Source organism: Chiroxiphia lanceolata, chromosome 1, assembly GCF_009829145.1.
Source record: "Chiroxiphia lanceolata isolate bChiLan1 chromosome 1, bChiLan1.pri, whole genome shotgun sequence".
NCBI classification, from domain to species: domain Eukaryota; kingdom Metazoa; phylum Chordata; class Aves; order Passeriformes; family Pipridae; genus Chiroxiphia; species Chiroxiphia lanceolata.
In genome coordinates this window covers 34,717,770-34,737,505 of record NC_045637.1, presented here as the reverse complement: position 1 = coordinate 34,737,505, position 19,736 = coordinate 34,717,770, and the positions used below count along the sequence as shown (strand labels likewise).

Genomic DNA, 19,736 nt, shown 5'->3' with positions numbered 1-19,736 from the left:
CTTTGTCTGTGCCAGTAATGAACCAAAAAAGCAGCAGATGGTGACTACTGTTCAAATGCCAGCAAGTGTTGTTCCTTAAGGCACAAGCGTGTTGTGAGGACTTCTCTGTGACAGCACATAGTCTAGGGACCTGTGAACAAAGTATCAAAATAACACCAATGACCTGCCTATGGGATCAGCAAGTTCAATCACTGGCATAACTGTGCTAACTTACAGTTCTTCAAGATGTACTGCACTTGCTGGAACAGGTGACATGCTCAGTTAACAGATGCCATGGTAGTCCACAACACAGAGGCAAGCATATTTTAATCCTCGTTGTCATTTTCGTTACGAAGTTTGAATGCCCTATGGATTATGCAATTTAAATGCCTTTATCTTCAAAGAGAGAAAAGACATAGTGTTGAGAATTTAGATGTAGAATATCCAATGGCTGCATATTTATACAGGGCAGAGAACCAACACAGATGAAGATTGTGAAATAAACCTCTCTGGAAATTTTGCATTAGTAGATAGGTAAATATCAGTAAATCCTTTCGAGTTCCCCTCCTTAGCTCCTAAGGTGACACACACCACACATTACTGAAGAAATACAGTGGCATGGTTTGACCCCAGCCAGGAACTAAGCCCTACACAGCTGCTTGCTCACTTCCTAGCCAGCAGGATGGGGGAGAGGATCAGAGAAGTAAAAGTGAGAAAACTAGTGAGTTGAAATTAAGGTAGTTAATGGGTTGATAAAGGAAGATAATAACAATAATGCTACTAACAATAATACTAATAGAATTAGAATACACAAATGATGGACAATAGAATTGCTTACCACTATATGACCAGTGTCCAGCCACTTCCCAAGCAGCAGCCTCCAGCCAACTTTCTCCCCAGTTTATATACTGAACATGATGCCATATGTTATGGAATATCCCTTTGGTCAGCTGGGGTCAACTGTCCAGGCTGTGTCCCCTCCCAACTTCTTATGCCTCTCCCGCCTTCTCCCTATCAGAGCATGAGAAGCTGAAAAGCCCTTGACATAGTATAAACACTACTTAGCTACAACTGAAAACATCAGTGTGCTACCAACATTGTTCTGGAGCTAAATCCAAAACACAACACTGTACCAGCTACTAGGAAGAAAATTAACTCTATCCCAGATAAAACCAGGACACACCGTCTGTCTTATATTCCTGCAGGATAGGGGATTAAATGGAATAATGGCATTGACAACTTATCATTTCTCTTAATAATTTCTGAATAGTGTTTGATCAGTTTGCAAGCAAAGTGACTAAATGTAAGAGAGTATTAGCTCATATGCAAGGCTGATGAATGAAAACAAATTCAGGAATACATTTCAAGGAGTCTTATCTAGATGATCATTAAAGATCCAAGTTCATGGTCCAGTCTAGCTTGACTGTCATCATCCATAAGGAATTATGGATGTTGGTTTTCAGAAATTCCTTCCAGTATAACATCCTCAATAGTAATATTGTCGAATTTTAAGGGAGGCCTTGTATTTATGACTCTTGTCATTTAATATCATAGGGATGTATGATCTGCACTTTGTCTTTCATTAAAGGTAGAGATGGCCAGAGGATGACAGTTTAGTTTTCAAGGATTCAGATTTTTTCATTTCACACTGCAAAGAAAAGAGAAGCCTTCCAGTGCTTTTTGGTTTTTTTCTTTCCCCAGCATGAAATGGTATTGAAATTTATTTTCAGATTGAAAAGTTAAGGTATTCCATCTGAGCCTCACATCTGGGAGTAAGCAGAAAGCTTAGTCTGGACTCTGAGTAGTCAAACTGATCCTTCTTTGTTTTAGTTTCAATGCTGTTTCATTGATACCAGTGATAATCAATTAGCTAATTCTTTGCAGGGTGAATCAAGGAACTTATATGAAAGACATTATGTAAGAAAACATGAAAAAATACTGGAAGTGTTATATTCCCTATATCATTTACAAACAGAGAATGACAGATTAAAAAGTTGTCCAAAAGTCCTATTCAACAGGATATTTCCATAACAGATGGCATACGGAATGGTTTTTCAAGCCTTAGGCAGGTATTAGATGCTAACTTGTGACATTCATCACACTGTCTAGGAGATCCATCTGATTCACAGTAGTCAATCAGCTGCCTTCGTTTTAAGCAACTTCACACTGAAAATATATTAGCAATAGCTCTTTGCTGTTTGGTTACATTTATTTGCTTCCTAAAATTGCTTTCCCACTGTGTCCTCACCTGTAAGATAAAACCTGTGTCATTTGACTCTTAACAGTGAATATATATTTTGCGTAGATGCTGAACTGAATGTTAAACCATGGAAGATAGGAAAATTTATAATAAATAGACCCCTCTTTATCACACTGGTAAAGGTGATGATTTGTGACATTCTACTGCTCACAATTTTTGCTTGTTGTTTATGCCCTTTCCCACACAATAGCTGATTTCTGTGGTTTTATTCATAACAATTTCCTGGTGAAATGTACTTGCCCATTACAACTTTTAGAGCAACTTTCCTGCACTTACATATAATGGCTTTGATTCTTATTCACTGTATGGATATATTTATTCAGTCATTTACAACTGATGCTGTTGCTGCCTGCATGTCACCGCCATCAGGCACCTATGGCTGCCAGCTCCTGCCCCCTCCAGGGCCTTCACCACCCTACCTATGGCCCAGAACTCCATTTCAGCCCCCTGGGTTGCCCTCAGCCCTGCCAAGCATTTTCCAGCCTGGCCTGGGCCTGTCCTCATCCCCAGGGAGATGCCCAGTGTGTGGAGCTAGGGCTGTCCTGTGCCCTGCTGCTGACTAGGGAGTAGGATGGGACAGGCTGCCACATCCTGCTCGGCTGCTCCCGGCCATGGCCCAGAGGACCCACACTGTGTCCTGAAAACATGCTTATGGGTGTTACTGGAAACACAGGAGGATTTCATTTGCAGATACATAAAAATTACATTAGCAGGTGTAGGAAACAGATGCCAATGCTCAGACAGTTTGCTGTATCTCTTTCCCAGCTCTATTCCATGAAAAAAGAATGTGTAACTCAATATTGTAATAAAGGTCTAGTTTTGGTAAAAAAAATCATGCAAAGAAATGTGCAAGAGTTTTACAAATCATTGCAATGTTAAGATAAATGCCTCTGACAGGGGTCAACAGAGCTTTTTAAATGTAGGAGTTAATGGAAACATAAACCGGTGCCATACGATGCTTTAGCACAGTGCATTTTTCATTTCAGATGCTTTCTCCCTCTTCATGCCCAGAAATGTTTGGTATATTTTTTACCAGATTTAAACATGACTATAATCTAAACATAGTCTCTTAGTTAGGGAAAAGGTAAGCTTCTAGGAGCTTTCAATAAAATGGAAAAACAAGAAGGTGGGGTAGCACGAGCGGGTGACTGAGTGGTGGGTTATGCTCTGCGGGTGCCATGATCCACGTCCTGAAGGTCAAGGGAGGGGTTTTAGGGTGTGTTGTCTGCTTTAAACCACCCTGCTTTTAAAGGGCATGCTAAGGAGAGCCAAGAATTTTATAAAAGAACATTATAAATTTGAATAAAATAACAGAGATATGAAGGTGTTGTATTTTCAGGGCATCCTCCTTTCTCTGGTGTGGAAGTCTTTTGAACTGCCTCTGTTTAACACCATCACCACAGTAAGTGGTTTTCCCAAACAGTGTTAATGCTTTTCTTTAGGAGCAAATTACGGTTTCCAGATACACATCAGAACACTAAACACAAATAACAGAGTATTTGCAGTCTGGAAGTTTTTCTGTATTAACATACATTGTTGAATTCTTCTGCCACAAGGAAAATGTTTGGGCAGAAGACACTGACAGTTATGCTACAACCTCCTTGTAGGCTTTTTCTGAAACTTCTTTCCAAGAGGCATTGTTTGCTCTTCACTGTAAGCCATGGAAAGCACCTTTAATTTTGGAGGGAAGTTATTAGGAGTCTGTGTTAGTCTAAGAAACATATGACCCTCAGTCTCAGATTATCTGTTTGTAAGAGCTTATGGTAAGCTGCATACATGAGTAACCCTTACTACTGGGAGGATTCTGTGGGAAAAATGCAAGTTAATAACCTCATTTCTAGTGTAGAAAAACTCAGGGAAACACATTAATCATTGTGAAGTTAACAGATCATATTGATATGTCAAGAATAATAACTTCTTTGATAATTTTTAGGATACTGAGAAATAAAAAAGGATTTGTAAAATTGAATACACGCAGGGCTGGTTATGATTTGCTACCTTTTCCAGGAGACTTTTCCTATAAAACTGTTTTATCGTGGTTATAAACTTTCCATCAAAATTTCTTAAATAAAATATAGAAATAAACACATTTTGCAAATGCAATGCCACTGTAAATAGAGGCTTTGGAAAATTATCATGATTCACCATGTGCAGTCCTGTGTTTAGAGTTCTGCAGTCTTCTAAGAAACAAATAAGCAGCCTGAATGATATTTTCAGGAACAATTGGAACTTGTTGATAGTGTTAAAAATTTGAAATTCCATATTTAAAGCAGTAACTGTTTCACATAGTGAGACAGAGGATGTAGCATTCAATCTGCCTTCATTTAGACTTTAAAATCAGTCATATGGGACAGAAGTGGCCCCTCTGGAAAACTACTCATTTAACTCGATAAATTACTCATTTTTGCATGTTTATTTTAAAGGACAACATACACAGGAATGTATTCATGGCAGATGAATTAGCTCCTATATTATGAGCATGCAGTGTGGTTAGTGTGAAACGTTTACACCACCCAGCTCATCAGAAACTAGCAAGATCATTTGTTTCATTCCAACTATGCTCTTTACCTTTACATGGGACCTGAGACAGAGGGTATTTCAGATCTCTCATTTCTCAAATATAAAGTTGTGCTTTTTTTCCCCAGTCTCAACTGCTTCAACTTTTTTATTAATGAGACAAACAAAAAAGATTTCTAAATCAGTTTTCATTTCTGTTGAAACAGTGACGACTGAAATAATTGGAAGACTTCTCAGTTCAAAGGACTTTGGATAAGGACTGAAATTTTGGCTAATTCCTTCAACTGAGGAACAAAATTTAGTCTTTAATGTTTAATAATTTTAAATGGGGGGACAAATATTAGGGATTTCTTTTAAACTGTGTAGAGTGATGAAGTAAATGGAATGAGAAGTCAATAGAAAAGATCTCAGACTTACAGGCAATGACAGACACAGATATTCTCCACGACGCTACTATTAACAAATTCTAGGACTAACTGAAATAGTACCACTACATATGTCCAGCTCTAGGTCATTAATATGGGAAAGACATCAATAAACTGGGATATGTTCAGCAGATGGCCATCAATATGGTTGGCGTTGGAGTTCTTGTCCTGTGTGAGGAAGCTGTGGGAGCAGGGTTGTTCAGCCTGGAGCAAAGAGAGCTTTTGGGGGGCCTAACAGTAGCCCTACAGTAGCCCAGAGAGAGATCATTGAGAAGATGGAGCCTCATTCTTGACAGTCATGCATGGCAGGAAGACAAGACAAGAGGCAATGGGCATAACTTGAAATACAAGAGGTTCAGACTGGATATAGGAAAAAACAAATTTCACCCTCAGAACAGACAAGCAGCGGAACAGGGCCCCAGAGCATTTGGGCAGTGTCCATCTTTGCGGTTTTCAAACCTGACTTGGTAAAACCCTGAGCAGCCTGGTCTGACCTCACAGCTGAGCCTACTAAAGACAGAGAATTGGATTCTCTATATGTTGGTCTACGCATTCCTGAATTGGGTCATTGACACAGTTTATGAGACACCTTTCATATAGGAACAGCTCATTTACATTTAGGGAAAGAAACCCCAACCATCCAGTAAAGCAAGCATTGATGGTTTCCCCACAATAATCACGGTAAACTGGGATGCCTCCCAAATTCCTTCCTACACAAAATGAAGAAAAACACTACAGTCCTGTCTTTTGGCTTGCTATCTCATCTCAATTTTCTGGGAGTGATTTCCTATACATCCTGATCCTTGCCATTTCTGATCCATACTGTATTATTCAGAAGCTTTTACCTAATGGTTACCAATTCCCATTCTTGTCTTCCCTTCTTTGTGCATAATGGACAATCAGGTGCTGCAACATAAGGTTAACTGCCTACTCCATCACTGCTAGAGAAAATAATTCAGTATGTGCTGTGTCAAGCATCTTAGTATAATCTTGGTTTATGAGCATGCTTACAATTAACTATAAAGATATAAATATGTGTATATATAATTGATAAAGATGGTGTAAAATCACATCTCTTCATTGCTAAATAGGAACTTTGCCTAATAAGAAGTGCTTTGGAAATAAAAAAATGTTTGCCTCAATGTATTCAGCTTCATCTTCTATGCTTTAAAACTGCTCTCTCATCTACAGAAGCCGGTACTGTGAAATTGAAATACCTGTATGTGCACTTGAAAGATGAAGAAAGTGTTTCCACAGGCATATTCACTTGCAAAATGAAGGTGCATTTATATGTGCTACCCTTTCGAAATGTTTTCCGAGATAAAGGTATTCTCAGAATAATTTCAGGAAGTCATTCTTGAGTCTTTTAGATCTCAGACTGAGGATTATTTTCAAACAGCTCTCTGAGAACTGATTTTCAAAATTCAGGCTGTTATTCCTCAGACAGTGAAGCAGTATATGATATATTCTGTCCCTGAACAGGCATATGTGACTCTAATTTCGGGCTTTTTTGATAGGAGTACTAATTTTCGGGTGAAATTCAGTATTCAGATGCTTCATACATTTTGGCCTTTCCTCCTGTGCCGCTGATGCTTTGCTTTTTTCTAAAATAATACTAAAGATCTTAAAACATCCTTGTCCCAGAAATGTTTTCAAAAGCCTGCAGGCAATTGTTTTAAGGAGCCGAGCAGTCCTCTTGAATCCAACAGACGCATTTAGTTTGCACAGTAAAAATTATATATCAGGGTCTAAATAAGTCTTGGACACCTGATTTGGCAGCAAAATCCATCAGTTGTACTCCTTGCTCATATTTGCTGTCATTCCTGTACAAAACTGTTTTCACCTGACAGGACATGGCCCCATGGCAATGACTTTCTGGGTTTCCCTGAGGTGGGTCAGTCACAGGTCACTCTGGGAATCCCCCGCAAGCGTACACAGATGTGTGCTTGAGTGGAGACTGTGGGACAGAGAGGTGATGAGAGGTGAGGGGAGTGGAAGGATTACTGTGATAGCAGACACAAGCCCCCGTGTTCCTGGGCTGGAGCTCTACTTTGTGCCCCACCAGGTGACATAGCTAGGGGAACACCAGGGTCTTCCTGATTACAAAGACTGATGGCAGGGTGGTGTTCTTCACAGCAGCGTCTCAAGAAAATGCAACTTCCTTTCTGTCTAGTCTTTATGGAAAAGGATATAAAGCATCTGTTTTTTGTAACAGATTGTTTTGTTTGGTCTGACTGACTATTTGCTATTATTAGTAGGCTGCTTTCTCTATAGTACAGGTTTGTCAGGGAGGAGCTTATTTGAAAACACATTTCTTGGTCTGTCAAGGAGCTTTTACTTGTCTATCAGTGAAGATACTGTGCCAGGACTGGAAAAACTGCTTGCCAAAAGGAAGTAGCCTACTAAGAGAGATTGTGCTTTACAAACAGTACTCAGGACTTGATCCATTGAGTCTATCTTAGTAGTCCTATTAAATTAAGTTTGAACTTATTGAAAGTAAAACTCATTTGAATATAATGGGATTATTAAAAAAAAAAAAATTAGGCTTGATGTTCAGATCTGAAAGTGAAAGAAAAAGTCAACAGATACCACGTGCAGCCTGTAGTGGACCTACATCCACATAAGTACATTCACTGTGCATGTAAACACACAAAGTGCTGATACTATAAATAATTTCACTTTCTGCACTGTAGTATGATAGAGTAAGTTTTATAAAAGCACTTAGAGGAACCACCTGACTCACTTGGTTATCCAGGGAATGGCACATACAATGTTTCTGAGTAGTCAGTCCTTCGGCGTTACAGCTAAAAGTACATTTGAGTTCTCCTAGAAGAACAGATGATGCAATCAGTTAGCATACATACACTTATGTAGATTCATACTGGCAATTCCTCACCCTTCAGTCCTTACATAGACTCCTGTGGTCCCCATGAGGACCCTGTTGCTTCCCCTGTGTGGTCAGCAAGGAGATGGGCAGAGCAGCCATGCATTGAGCTCAGTTTCCACTCAAGACCACCCACACCTGCATGATGGTACAACCTACCATAACCTTTCCCTTTGATAACAGAGGTGTGTACATAACCATGAGGAAATGGGCATGTTCTCTGTCTTCTCAAATAAATATGTAGATCCATAGATACTCTGTCCTAAAGATGCTGTATTTATAATCAAATTAATCATGTCCATTTATTTAGGAAAACAAACCATTTACAAGATCAAAAATCAAAAATCCCTCTTGTTTCAGACATTTGAGGGGAAGTAAACATATCTAGAAAGGAAGCTTTTTAAATTAAAAAGAAGATGTGGAAAGCTGCACTCTTCCAGTTTCTAAAGCCAGTGGACTTAAATGGGAATTTAAAGAAATGTGCAAACTGTGTTGCTGTTGTTAACTTCTGTGATAATGGTCTTCCAATGCAACACTCCTTACTGAATCACTGAATTACCGGTGTGTTATTGTATAGTATATTTTCATAATGCCCCACACTGCTGAAGAGAGCAGGAGTACAGCAGAGATATGTGGGTTTAAAATGGAATTTTAAAATTACTTGAGATTCCTTCATACACAGAGTTTACTCTTTATATTTGAAAAATACTTGGAGTCTTTTAGTAATTATATTACCTCGTAGCTGGAAAGCCACTTCCTTTAAAGATAAAAAAATCTGATATCAGAAGCCTGCTTAAAGCCTAGCACACGTCTAATTATCTCTCTCAGTCTTAATTATTTAGCAAGTGCTAATAAACTGCACGTATCGTGACACTCATGTTTAATAAGCATATAAATTTAATTGATTTTTTTCCTCTCTCTTTGAAGACTAACAGACATGGAATTCAATCACAAGGCAATGGCATTATAACCTCCAATATAACATCAGGTTTTAATAAGCCTCCTGTTTGCTGCACACATGTGCTTAAGACTGCCTGGAAACCAAATCAGTAGAAAAAAGGGATTACTTTAGATTACTTTGAAATGTGCATTGTTTGAAATGGCCTCTGGTGACCAGCTTTCATGAATGGCTGATTTTACTTGTGGGGCACGTCATCTGGCTCAATTATACCAGGCTCTTTTGTATGACAAGTGCACTTCTTGGCTGTGTTGAAATATGAAATTCTAAAATAAAGTAAATCAGATGGTGAGAAATAAATTTAAGTAACTGTATATTATTAGAAGTTTGTAACTTAGCAGCAGGCATTCTTCGTACTGAAAAATATGTGGGAATTTTCTTTTAAAACTTTCACAGATTTGAAGTTAATATAAAAACATTAATTTTAATGTTCTTTAATGCTCTGTTCAGCTATATTAATGGCATTAAAATCAAAGACATATTTTTCTTTTCTCAAAGGCAGACCATTTCTTCTACAGTTATGTATTTTTAAAATGTTATAGTTTGTTATTTCACCCTAACAGATGAAATGTTGGAAACTTCTACCTACTAAGAATATCCCTTAACCTGTACAAAGTTATAAAAGTGGGTTAGCAAGTGTGCATTATACTTTCAAGTCACTGCAAGCTTTTTCCTTTCCTGTCTGTAACTGTTTGCAAAATTACAATGTAAAAACGTAATATAAGGTTATGATTCTCCCTACCTGCAATTACTTTAAATTATAGTTACTTTAAATTAATCTAGCTTGAGGCACTGAGGATACATCATTAGAATACACAGATTACATTTGAAAGGGGAGCAGATAGCTGATTGATTAGTAAAGTGTGTTGGAAATCCAATAGATAAGGATTAGATTAGACCCAGATAGGAACTACATTCTTTGTGTTCACTGTAAATCCTATACTTTACAACCTAGATTAGGGGATTAACCTTTAAAAAGAAATGGTAGGTCCGGCTTTTTCCTGGTTTCTACAGTACTGCAAATGTGTTTCCCATGGCTGCAGGCTCAATATTCCCACAGGAAACTGACCTGCAGATTTACACGGTAGTGCCTGGTAGTCTGAGATTGCAGTGTTTGCCTTTTAAATTCAAGATAGAAGAGTAAGATGTGAGAAGAGCATTAACATTACTAAACTCAAAACAGTCATCTGTCAACAGCTTTTTCCACTGAAGTGCTTCACTGTATTAGTGAAAGTGAGAGTTGTTACTGTTGTTGTAGGGTGTTACAACCCACTAGTGGTCATGGCAATGTGATTTAGGGGACAGATTTAAGTCCTCTGAACTGTTGGGTTGCTGTGGTGCAGATCAACATCTCACCTCCCTGACCTTTTATTACATAGTTTCAATCTGTCTGCACAATCTTCATGCAATTACTAATCTCATGAAGTTACTAATTTTGTTGGGTCTCTAACTACACACCTGTTATGATTCATAGCACATACTATGTGAGACTTTTAAAGGTCCATCCACCCTTTGACATAAACATCAAAGATTCACAGAAGCTGTATTTGTGTGGCTGAGAAAACCCCTTTTACTCCCTTTCACCTTGGAGTTTCTGTGCATGCAAAATGTTCTTGACTACAGCAGCATTGCCAGGTGGACACATTTCAACATAAAGGAAACCAGTAAGTCTGGGATTTGTAGGGTCACAGTGGATGAAGCCACCTCCAGTTAGCATGATGCCAGTGACAATGATTTCTGGCACTACAGGCAGACTGGCAGGTTTTTGAAATTATGCTGACCATGTGCCCACCAATGTGACCAACCTCCAAGGTCATATTGGAAATTATAAAACACTGACAACAGCAGAATCTCAACTCTGAATTAAGAGAATTCTTCTAGTTGTCCTTTGCCTTTCTATTTTTCTTATGGAGAGTGATTTTAAGGAAACAGAGAACAGTGGGGTCATATTCCTGTAAAAAGTGCTCATTAAAATCAAAATTGTCAAGTCAGCAGGTCGTAGGTAAAATACATAGGAAGATGCTCTTCTACTTGCGGTGAGAAAGGGAAGGTCATTTTCTTGTGGTGGTTGATATCTGAGGTTTTGTTTCTTTGAGAGGTTTTATGCATTTATTTATCAGAGAAGCCTGTAAGAAGAAATTATCTAAGCTTATCTTTTGTATAAACGAAATGAGGCAACTTAACACTTGCAATGGCAAGGCCTTCTGCTTCTTTTCCATGTGCTTGATATCTTTTTGTGCACTAGCACTTATCAGAGAATCTAAAAACTGTCCTAAATTGCAAAACATCTGTTTTGGATTATATCTTAATTATATACAACTGTATCAATTTTTGGAGGCAGGGAAATCTAACTACAGAGATAAAATCTGTAGGATACTGGATAGTAACGAGGAACACAACATAACACAAATTGCTGCCACATTAGGAGTCTCTTGATTTAGGATCCCTGTGATACCTTATACTCTCAATTCACTGGGCACATTTATTGCTAATATCTGGGAAACAGAAACCAGAATTCTCATACTTATGTTTGCTAATGATACAAAACTGGTGATAGTGACTGATACCCCTGAAGACTGTGCTGCCTTGGCAGGGCTAATTTGGACTAGATGACCTCCAGAGGTCCTTTCCAACCCTAATGATTCAATGAGTCCTTGAGTCTGTGATTCTTAAGCTCTGCAATCACAGTCTACATTATTACTATTATTATTATTACTATTATTATTATTATTATTATTATTATTATTACTACCACCGTTTCCTTTATTGGCCATAGTTGATCCATTTTTGTTTCTAATGAAAGACCACGAGAGCAGTGAGCCTTAACCTATGACTTTGGATAATGTGATGTCCTCAATGTTCATGCTCGAAAGAAAACACCAACACCATGGTACAGAGAAGATAAAGTTGTTTGCCCTTTGTTACCCCTTCATCGTGAATTACTGATGTGGGGCATTGCACAGCACATAGTACGGGGGATGGACATATGTCCAGTATACTCACTCATTATCCCAAAGTTTGATTTCAGATTTACAAACAAGAAATCTGTTTATGTAAGCCAGATCCCCTGTGCAAGATTATGTGGAAGCCACATTTGTAGAGTATTAAATATAATAAGTCCATATATCTTTAAAACCTGTAATGGAGTATTCTTGTGGATGCTCAGTGCCCTATTTCATAAAAAAAAAGTGTATGATTATGGACAGATGGCATTTTAAGTGAACAGAGTAAAAATGTGGACATGAAAACAAAGTGGAAAATGCTCTTTTTTGAATACTGTCTGTCTTTGATGTCTTCCAAATTAAGCACTTTCAGTCAATGCACTGAAAAATCTTGAACAGTTCTTGATCAAAATGAGTATAAAATCTACAGTTTGAAAAGATATTGTTCTACCTGTTGCTTTTCTTCTTAGTTACAGCACAATATTCTCTTAACAGACCTAGAAATAAAGTCCTTGTAATTTTTATGCCACATTACACAAGTGGCATTGCTGCCTTTCTTTGCAGTGCCCTGCCAATGTGATTCAAGTTTTGTGAGTAATAAATTCTCCATGCCAACAAGTCCTTGAACTGTCTGTTATAATACTAGCAGCATAGAAACAACTAAAGATTGGAGTTTCCTGATTTTATCCCTTGAAAGGTGATTGCAAACTATGAATTTCTGCTCCTGTGGGGGAAAAAAAAAAGGAATGACAGAAAGAAAAAATTATATCCAGATGATGAAAAGCAGTTTCTTTGGATTTCTCTGGTTTCCTTTATTTGCTGACTACATTTCAGTTGTCACAGGTATCTTATATAGGAAAAATATACTTTAAATTTCACCAATAGCACTTATTCATTTGGCTAGAGTAAAGCATTTTGTAGTACTATCTTGATTTCTGAACACTGCGCAAAAAAAGTTTGTTTGCCTCCCCATGTAAAACTGAAAAGGTCCTTTTTAGAATTTCTCCTGGTTTTGTCTGTTTCTCGAGACAAATTGCAGTGTCTGCAGGGGCTCTTATAGGCTACCAGCCATGTATCCACCGCAAACATTGCAGCCTTGTCTTCCCTATCAAGCTATCATAGCCTGTATTTGGACAGTTTTCTTTACTTCATTTCCTTCTAGGACTGGGAAGCAGGCTGTACAAGAAAAAGTTGTCAAAGATTACTTCTTGATAAAGATTTGCCATATGCAAACATATGAGCAAATACGTTGCCATATGAGCAACAAAATGTGGCATTACTGTGCTCTTGCACAAGAACCATTCAGTGAAACTTGAATAATTAATTTTATATGTGTAGATCCGTCCTGATAGTTTCCTTTATCCATCAATAAGAAAAAATTAGAAATAATTTTTAATAATAAGAAAGAAACCTTCCCACTGTTTTTTCTAGAAAAAACTTGCCAAAGGTGGCTCCAACTTTCTACAGGAAAAGGATTTTTTTTTAACTGAATAATATAGACTAGAGAGGGTGAAAATGAAGAATACTTGTTAATGTCCATTTGGATTAGTGTAAATTTTGTTAGCACTAAGGTGTAATTGTCAGAAACTTGCAGTTTCATATGGTAGGGGATTATTCGAACATGTTGGTGCCAATGTTGGCTCAGCACAGTCAGGATGACTGCACTTTCTGGGTCAGCATTATCTGTAAAACTTTGCTGTACCGCACAACTGAGGTAAGAAACTAAACACTAGGTCTCACTTCACGTAGGCTTTTGTGCTTTGTGATATGAGTCAAAGTTTCGCTATTTAAAGATCAGACATTTAGAGACCTTGTATTTCTGCTTTTGCACCAGGAGCATGTGGTATCTGGTGTCTGTCAGAAGGTTGACTTCTCCAGTAACCCTGATCTTCAGGGCTTTTGTCAGTTTTCATGTGACTTAAGAACAAATACATGGAAACTGAACTATTTTTAAAAGTCTGTCCAGACGAATTACAGACTTCCAGTTACTTATCTGAATGTTGTGTAATCACTGAAATAGCATTTAAGGTTTAATGGTGATCCCCTGTATTGACTTTGCAGTGCTGTAATGTTAGTGTAAGGCTGGAGTGTTTGTTGGTGCAGAGACAATGAAAGACAAGATTTCTCTGCCACTGATGCTTGGATTTTCCTTTTAAAGACATTCACACTCTTCTGGTGTAATTACAGCCTGCCAGAGTGAGGAGCATGAAACTGTTTAGCTTGTGAAGCTTAAAATAAAAGGTGTATGTGGAAACAAGAACACGATTCTTTTTCTAGCCGTCCAGCACCAAGTCCCATCCCCTCCCTCTCCTGTGGCTTCTTCCCCTGAAATTTAGAGCATCTTCCTATTAGCGCATTTTTAGGTGAGTGGTGGGGCCCTTTTTGTCTTCTGTCTTGCTCTCATTAAATTATTTCTGTTTATTAATCTGTTTGCAGTTCATGTTGCATGTCTGAATATGAAGTCTCAGGTGTGGGTGCGCAGATCTCCTCGTGATTTATGCTCCATTATGCTAATTATATAAGGCACACCCCAGTTCCCATGCAGTCTTCCCCTTGGGCAGAATTCTGGATTGTTCTTGGGCTTGGGTGGTTTTTTGAGTTTTTTTTAATTGACCAATATCACCATGCTTTATCCATAGTCCCACAATAAAAACAGGAGAAACGTATGTGGCAGGTCAATACCCTGGAGGGAACAGGCATGACTCCATGGTTTCCTTCCCTCCCCCTTCCTTTTTGCCCCCAGATATTCCCTCCCTTCCCTTGTGTTACAGAACCACTTTGCAGAGCTTCAGTCAGTAATGCCAAAAATGATAAAGTAGAAGTGGCTACCCCTTCCTCCCTAGACCAATCAGTCATTTTCAGTCACAGGTTTAAATCTGCTGCAGCAAAGCCAAGCCTCTGTTCTTGCAGCAGGTCTTACAAAAGCAAGGCTGTTTGACTGACAGGCACGGAGTGAGGGTTCTAATAACGTAGTGAGCCAAGTCAGGAAGTGGAGTGTCTAGGACGAGACTGTGGCAGAGGTACTGTGCATTATGGATGAGGCACTCAGGTCTGTCGTTGATTGACTGAGGGATGGTTACGCTCCTTCACAATGCTGGGTAAGATCATATGGACTGTCACTTAATATGAGCTTTCTTGTCAGTGGGAAGATGACTTTTCATGTAGTGATCCAATGCAGATTGCAAATGAGAGCCATGCTCTCCCCTCTGCTTTTAAGGGTTTAGTCGCTCATGCAGGTGAGTTAAAATAGCTTTATTGCTTGCCAGGTGTCATACTCTGGAATTAACTCTTATTCTCAGAATCTCACTATAAATCTGACTATAAATGTTGGAAAAGCACCTGTGTCTGATGACGTAAGATGTATGTCCTTTATCTCTAGCAGCCAAGGTACCACCTAACCCCTGCATAGGTATGGTATTAAATTAAGTAGGAGAGCTAGGGGGAATGCAATTTTTTTTCTGCTCTTTTCTTTCAGTACAGAAAAAGAAGGTGTAACAAACAGTTCTGCAGACTTTGAAGCACAGCCACAGAACTGAGGTCTCTGACTGACAAGCCTTCTGCTTTCTCCTTTTCACAGGGCTCCTCCTACAGATGTTCTGAACACGTCTGCGTCCCGGCAATTTTTTACTGCACCCAGGTACTGAATATATGGAACAAGCTACATAAAAAGAAGCGTGGGGTGGAGGAGAAGGAGCACTGTGAGGAGTATATCAGAAGTCATGCCTACAAAATGCAGGCAGTGGCACGACTTCAAGCAAAAATTTTTTGAGAAAGCATAGTTGCAGAATGACTGAGTTTATTCCTAGAAAATGACAAAATAAACCTCTTATTCGACAATATAGCTTATAATCATGTTAAATGGTATGTGTGAGACTTGACTTCCCTAAGTGTCATCCTTTCACTGTATGACTGGAAGTTTACTTATTGCTTGAACGGAATTTCTTTTTGTTCCTGCAGGCTTGAAAACTAGAGCTCAGACACTTCTGGATCAGTCTTTTCATTGAAATACTGGAACTACTATGAGGTCTTCTTGGTTTGCCCTCATCTTGGCAGTGTTCAGTACTGAATTGTTAACAAGTCAGTGTTCCACCATCAAGTCCCCAAGATTCAGAGGACGTGTGCAGCAGGAGCGAAAAAATATCAGACCAAATATCATCCTTGTACTCACAGATGATCAAGATGTGGAGCTAGGTGAGAAATAATTGTTATTTGCTACTACATTTTGTCATGTGTCTTGCAGTAATTTCTGCCAAGCAAAAAGTATTTTAAATTCAGAGAAGGTGCTGGTCCTGAAACAATATTAGAGCGTGGGACAAGTTTGGAAAATGAGTTAACAAATATTATTTAATGGCATTCATCACATTTAGTTACAGACTGCAGGAAGTACATGCTTATCAAAATCCACCAAGGAAGGCTTTAATCACCACCACAAAAGGATTTAATAATGCATGCAAGGACATAGAGGTAAAAAACTTGCATCAAAAGCCTTTACTCACTTTATGACTTTCTGTAGCATTTAAAAATTTGAGCCTAATGAGGTCAACCTTTCCCTCAGTGCTATATAGGTATCTCTATCTCCATATATTCATCACAGGCATCTGTGTCATCTGACATGTTTATGCACACAGACAAACAGGTCTGGTTTCAGGACATAATGTTTCTGTGCATTATAGTAAGTATTATACATTATTGACTATTTAAAATCCATCTTTAAGACTATGCTCTATGTATAAAATATGATAGTTTTACTTCCACAAGTATACTAAATATCTGAGCACAACCTGGACATACTAGCCAGAATTGATTTTCACATATTCTTCTTAAAGTGGAAAAAGTTAAAACAACTTGGATGATGTTCCAGGAGGCCTTTGAATGTTTTCCATTAAGTAAGTTAGAAAGATATTAATGGTAGCTATGCATATAGCTGATTTTTTGGTTCACTGCTCGAAATAAAAAATCAAGGAGAGAAACAGGATCATTTTAGGTTACCCCCAAGCAAATATTTTGGGTTTGGGGTTGAAATGTGAGATCAAGAAGGTGAAAAAATGGCAAATTAATTTGAAATGAAATCCTGCCTTCTTAGATTTATTTTTTTTATGAAAGTCATATTTTTAACAGAAGTGTAGTGAATTTCTAAACAAAATGACATATGACTTTGGAAAATAAAAATGCTTCATTCCAGGAAACTTAAAGAGTTCATTTGTTCTAGAATCACACACTTTCAAGCAGAAAGTTGTAGAAAAAAATTGGTCTGGATCTAAAAGTGATTCTTTAGTTGCTAGCATTTTTGTATTTGCCGTGATGCAATAATTTCACAGCCCTCCAGGGTTCTGAGAACATAATTAATAAACTATATTTTGTGACTGAGTGTTGGTGCTTTTATGCAGCAGAACTTCAAAACCAGGCTTTTAGATCTGAGCGCATCTTATCTTTTTTTATTTCCCACTCTTTCAAACGTCTGCTCTGTTTAGCCATGCTGCATAATGAATAGCTGTTCCCAGCTCTATTTTTGGCCTAAAATACAGCTATTACAATAGGAATGCACTTTTTCTTGATAGAGTCATTCTGAAAAATTTCGTTAAAAAGGTCAAGTCATTTCTTCCTTTTTTGTGGTCTGAAAGAGCCTGCTTTCTCCAGGGCACTGGGGAAGGTAGCTCAGCAGACACACATCTCTGAACAGTGTTACCATCTTGCTGTCTTCAGTCTTGCAAGAAGGTTTGCAAGTGGTGAAGGAAAAGGAAGGATGTGGCAAGTCACTTTGTTCATACTGGGAGCTCCTCTCTTTGAAAGCTGCTCTGAATGTTCACAGGGCATGCTGGCCCCCATCAGCAGGCAGCTGAGCCATAGCCTGGGTGTGTATGCATTCTCACTGCATTGAATAAAGACACAGGTTTCCCCTTTTCATAGATCATTTCACAGGAAACAGGATTCAGCCCCAAGACTTACTGTACCACATTATTCACACTTCTGATAATAAATCATTCCACATATTCGAAAAATAAAGGCAAACTGTTTTCCATGTGTGAATTTTCCCCCTGCTCCTCATTGTTTCCTAAGAAAAATCTTAAATTTCGCAAAGGTCATTGGGAAGTAACACTTTCTGCCACAAACAGAATAAAACTTAGGTATTGGTATCCAAAAATCACAAGACTGAAAGTCTCTCAATATGGATTATTTGCTACTATATTCCCAGCACGAACATTTCTAAAAACTAGTCTAAACCAATACCTTAACATAAAAGTATGTTATAGACTTCAGTCAGGAAGGATTTGTCTCCAGAGCGTGTATAAACATTGAACCAAAATACTCATCTGCCTGAGAGCAAATGATATACAGAGGAGTTAGCCAAAGTAAAATTTGCAAGAGACAAGGAATGTGCATTTAGTTAGTGCTCAAAGCATAGGAATATACACATCTTCCTATTGATCTGCACCATCCCCTCGAGTTTTGCATTCTGAGTGCAAAGAAGTTCAGCAGAGTTACTGCCTCATTCCATTTATCAGATAAAACCCACAAATTTCTCAACAACTCCAGTCACTTCCTATCTATGCTAGGAGAAATGTGTCACAGAGGAAGGATACTGTAGATCTGGTAGATGGCAACTTAAGTGGTGTGAAGCCGCCTGGCCCACAGCTCTTGAAAAAACTCATCAGATACTTGGGCTCTAATGCTGGGAAATTAGTTCTTAAATTGTGCCACCGTGCGCTTTCTTCCCGCAAGATCCTGAGGGTAGAGAAGTAACTGTCCAATACTGAGGCAAATCGGCATCTTGCTCAAGGCAAAGCATCAGCTCCCAGAACCCAGAACTGCTTCCCTGATAGAGACCACATGCTAAGGCTTTCAGGGCAATGGCCCCACCTCCTACTGGGTTCAGGTCTGTACTCTGTTCAGTCCAACATTTTGCTCACTCTTTAGTCTCTTCCCCAGTCTTCCAGATTCTCTTCACTTGCACACATCAGTACCTCAAAACATGACCCCCCCAATTGCTGTTATAATCCTCACTGTAAATAATATCTTGCATGTCAGAAAGGAGTCAAAACTAATGAATGTGTTGGTAATTCCAGTGTTTCTAACCCTTGCTAACAGCCTAATGCACCATCCAGTGAAATCCATATAAACCATCCACTAAGTAGAGCTGGGTGAAGAAATCACAGCATCATCTAGGTACATCACATCAGGCATAATTTGCCTGGTTTGCTTTCCATCTTCGCTAGAACTAAAGCACTAAAACACATAAGCTGAAAAAATGGGGATATGTGCTGACATCTGAGAAAGTCTATTACCTTCCTGAAGCCTTGCATGCAATGCATATAAAGACAAGGTGGCTCCTAGCTATCCCTTCGTAGAGATGCCCACCTGTGATGAAAATCCCTGGCAACTTTAAGACTTGATACGAAACCTTGGTTACCAAACATATTTCTTGATAGATGAGGATAGACTGAGAAATGACACTGAATTTCTTGCCTGACAAAACTTGCTAACTTCTGTGTCCAAAGTGGCCATTCCCGGTTATCTGGTTCCCCTCAGGTGCTCCCCAATCGGTCATGGAGAGCGCAAGTGTCTTGCTGACAGACAGCGCCTGAGTACATATGCCCTGAAGACTGTGGGCCAGATGGTAAAGAGCACAAGCTGTGAGGAGAGCTACAGACAGCAAAGGATTATAACTCATATCAGCAAGTTTTATCTCCTACTAGTGTTTTGTTTTCCAAATGAGGAAGTCTCACCTGCTTTGAAGTGCCTATTCCAGAATTTCCAGAGGGGCTAAATCTAT

The 19,736-nt window shown here is 38.7% G+C and overlaps 1 protein-coding gene across 7 annotated transcripts in view; it reads left to right on the top strand.

Moving 5' to 3' along the window:
- The window catches only part of SULF1 (sulfatase 1), a 120,442-nt gene that overhangs the window by 40,610 nt on the left and 60,096 nt on the right, over positions 1 to 19,736 (top strand). For 5 of the 7 annotated variants that reach the window (XM_032709352.1, XM_032709185.1, XM_032708936.1 and 2 more), the window contains 2 exons: positions 15,543 to 15,602; positions 15,923 to 16,156. In XM_032709352.1, the coding sequence (XP_032565243.1) occupies positions 15,985 to 16,156 (172 nt within the window). In that variant the 5' untranslated portion in view covers positions 15,543 to 15,602; positions 15,923 to 15,984. Of the gene's footprint in view, positions 1 to 14,272; positions 14,329 to 15,028; positions 15,064 to 15,542; positions 15,603 to 15,922; positions 16,157 to 19,736 lie in introns of those variants that run through there. The other 2 variants (XM_032709105.1, XM_032709271.1) reach the window with 2 other exon arrangements.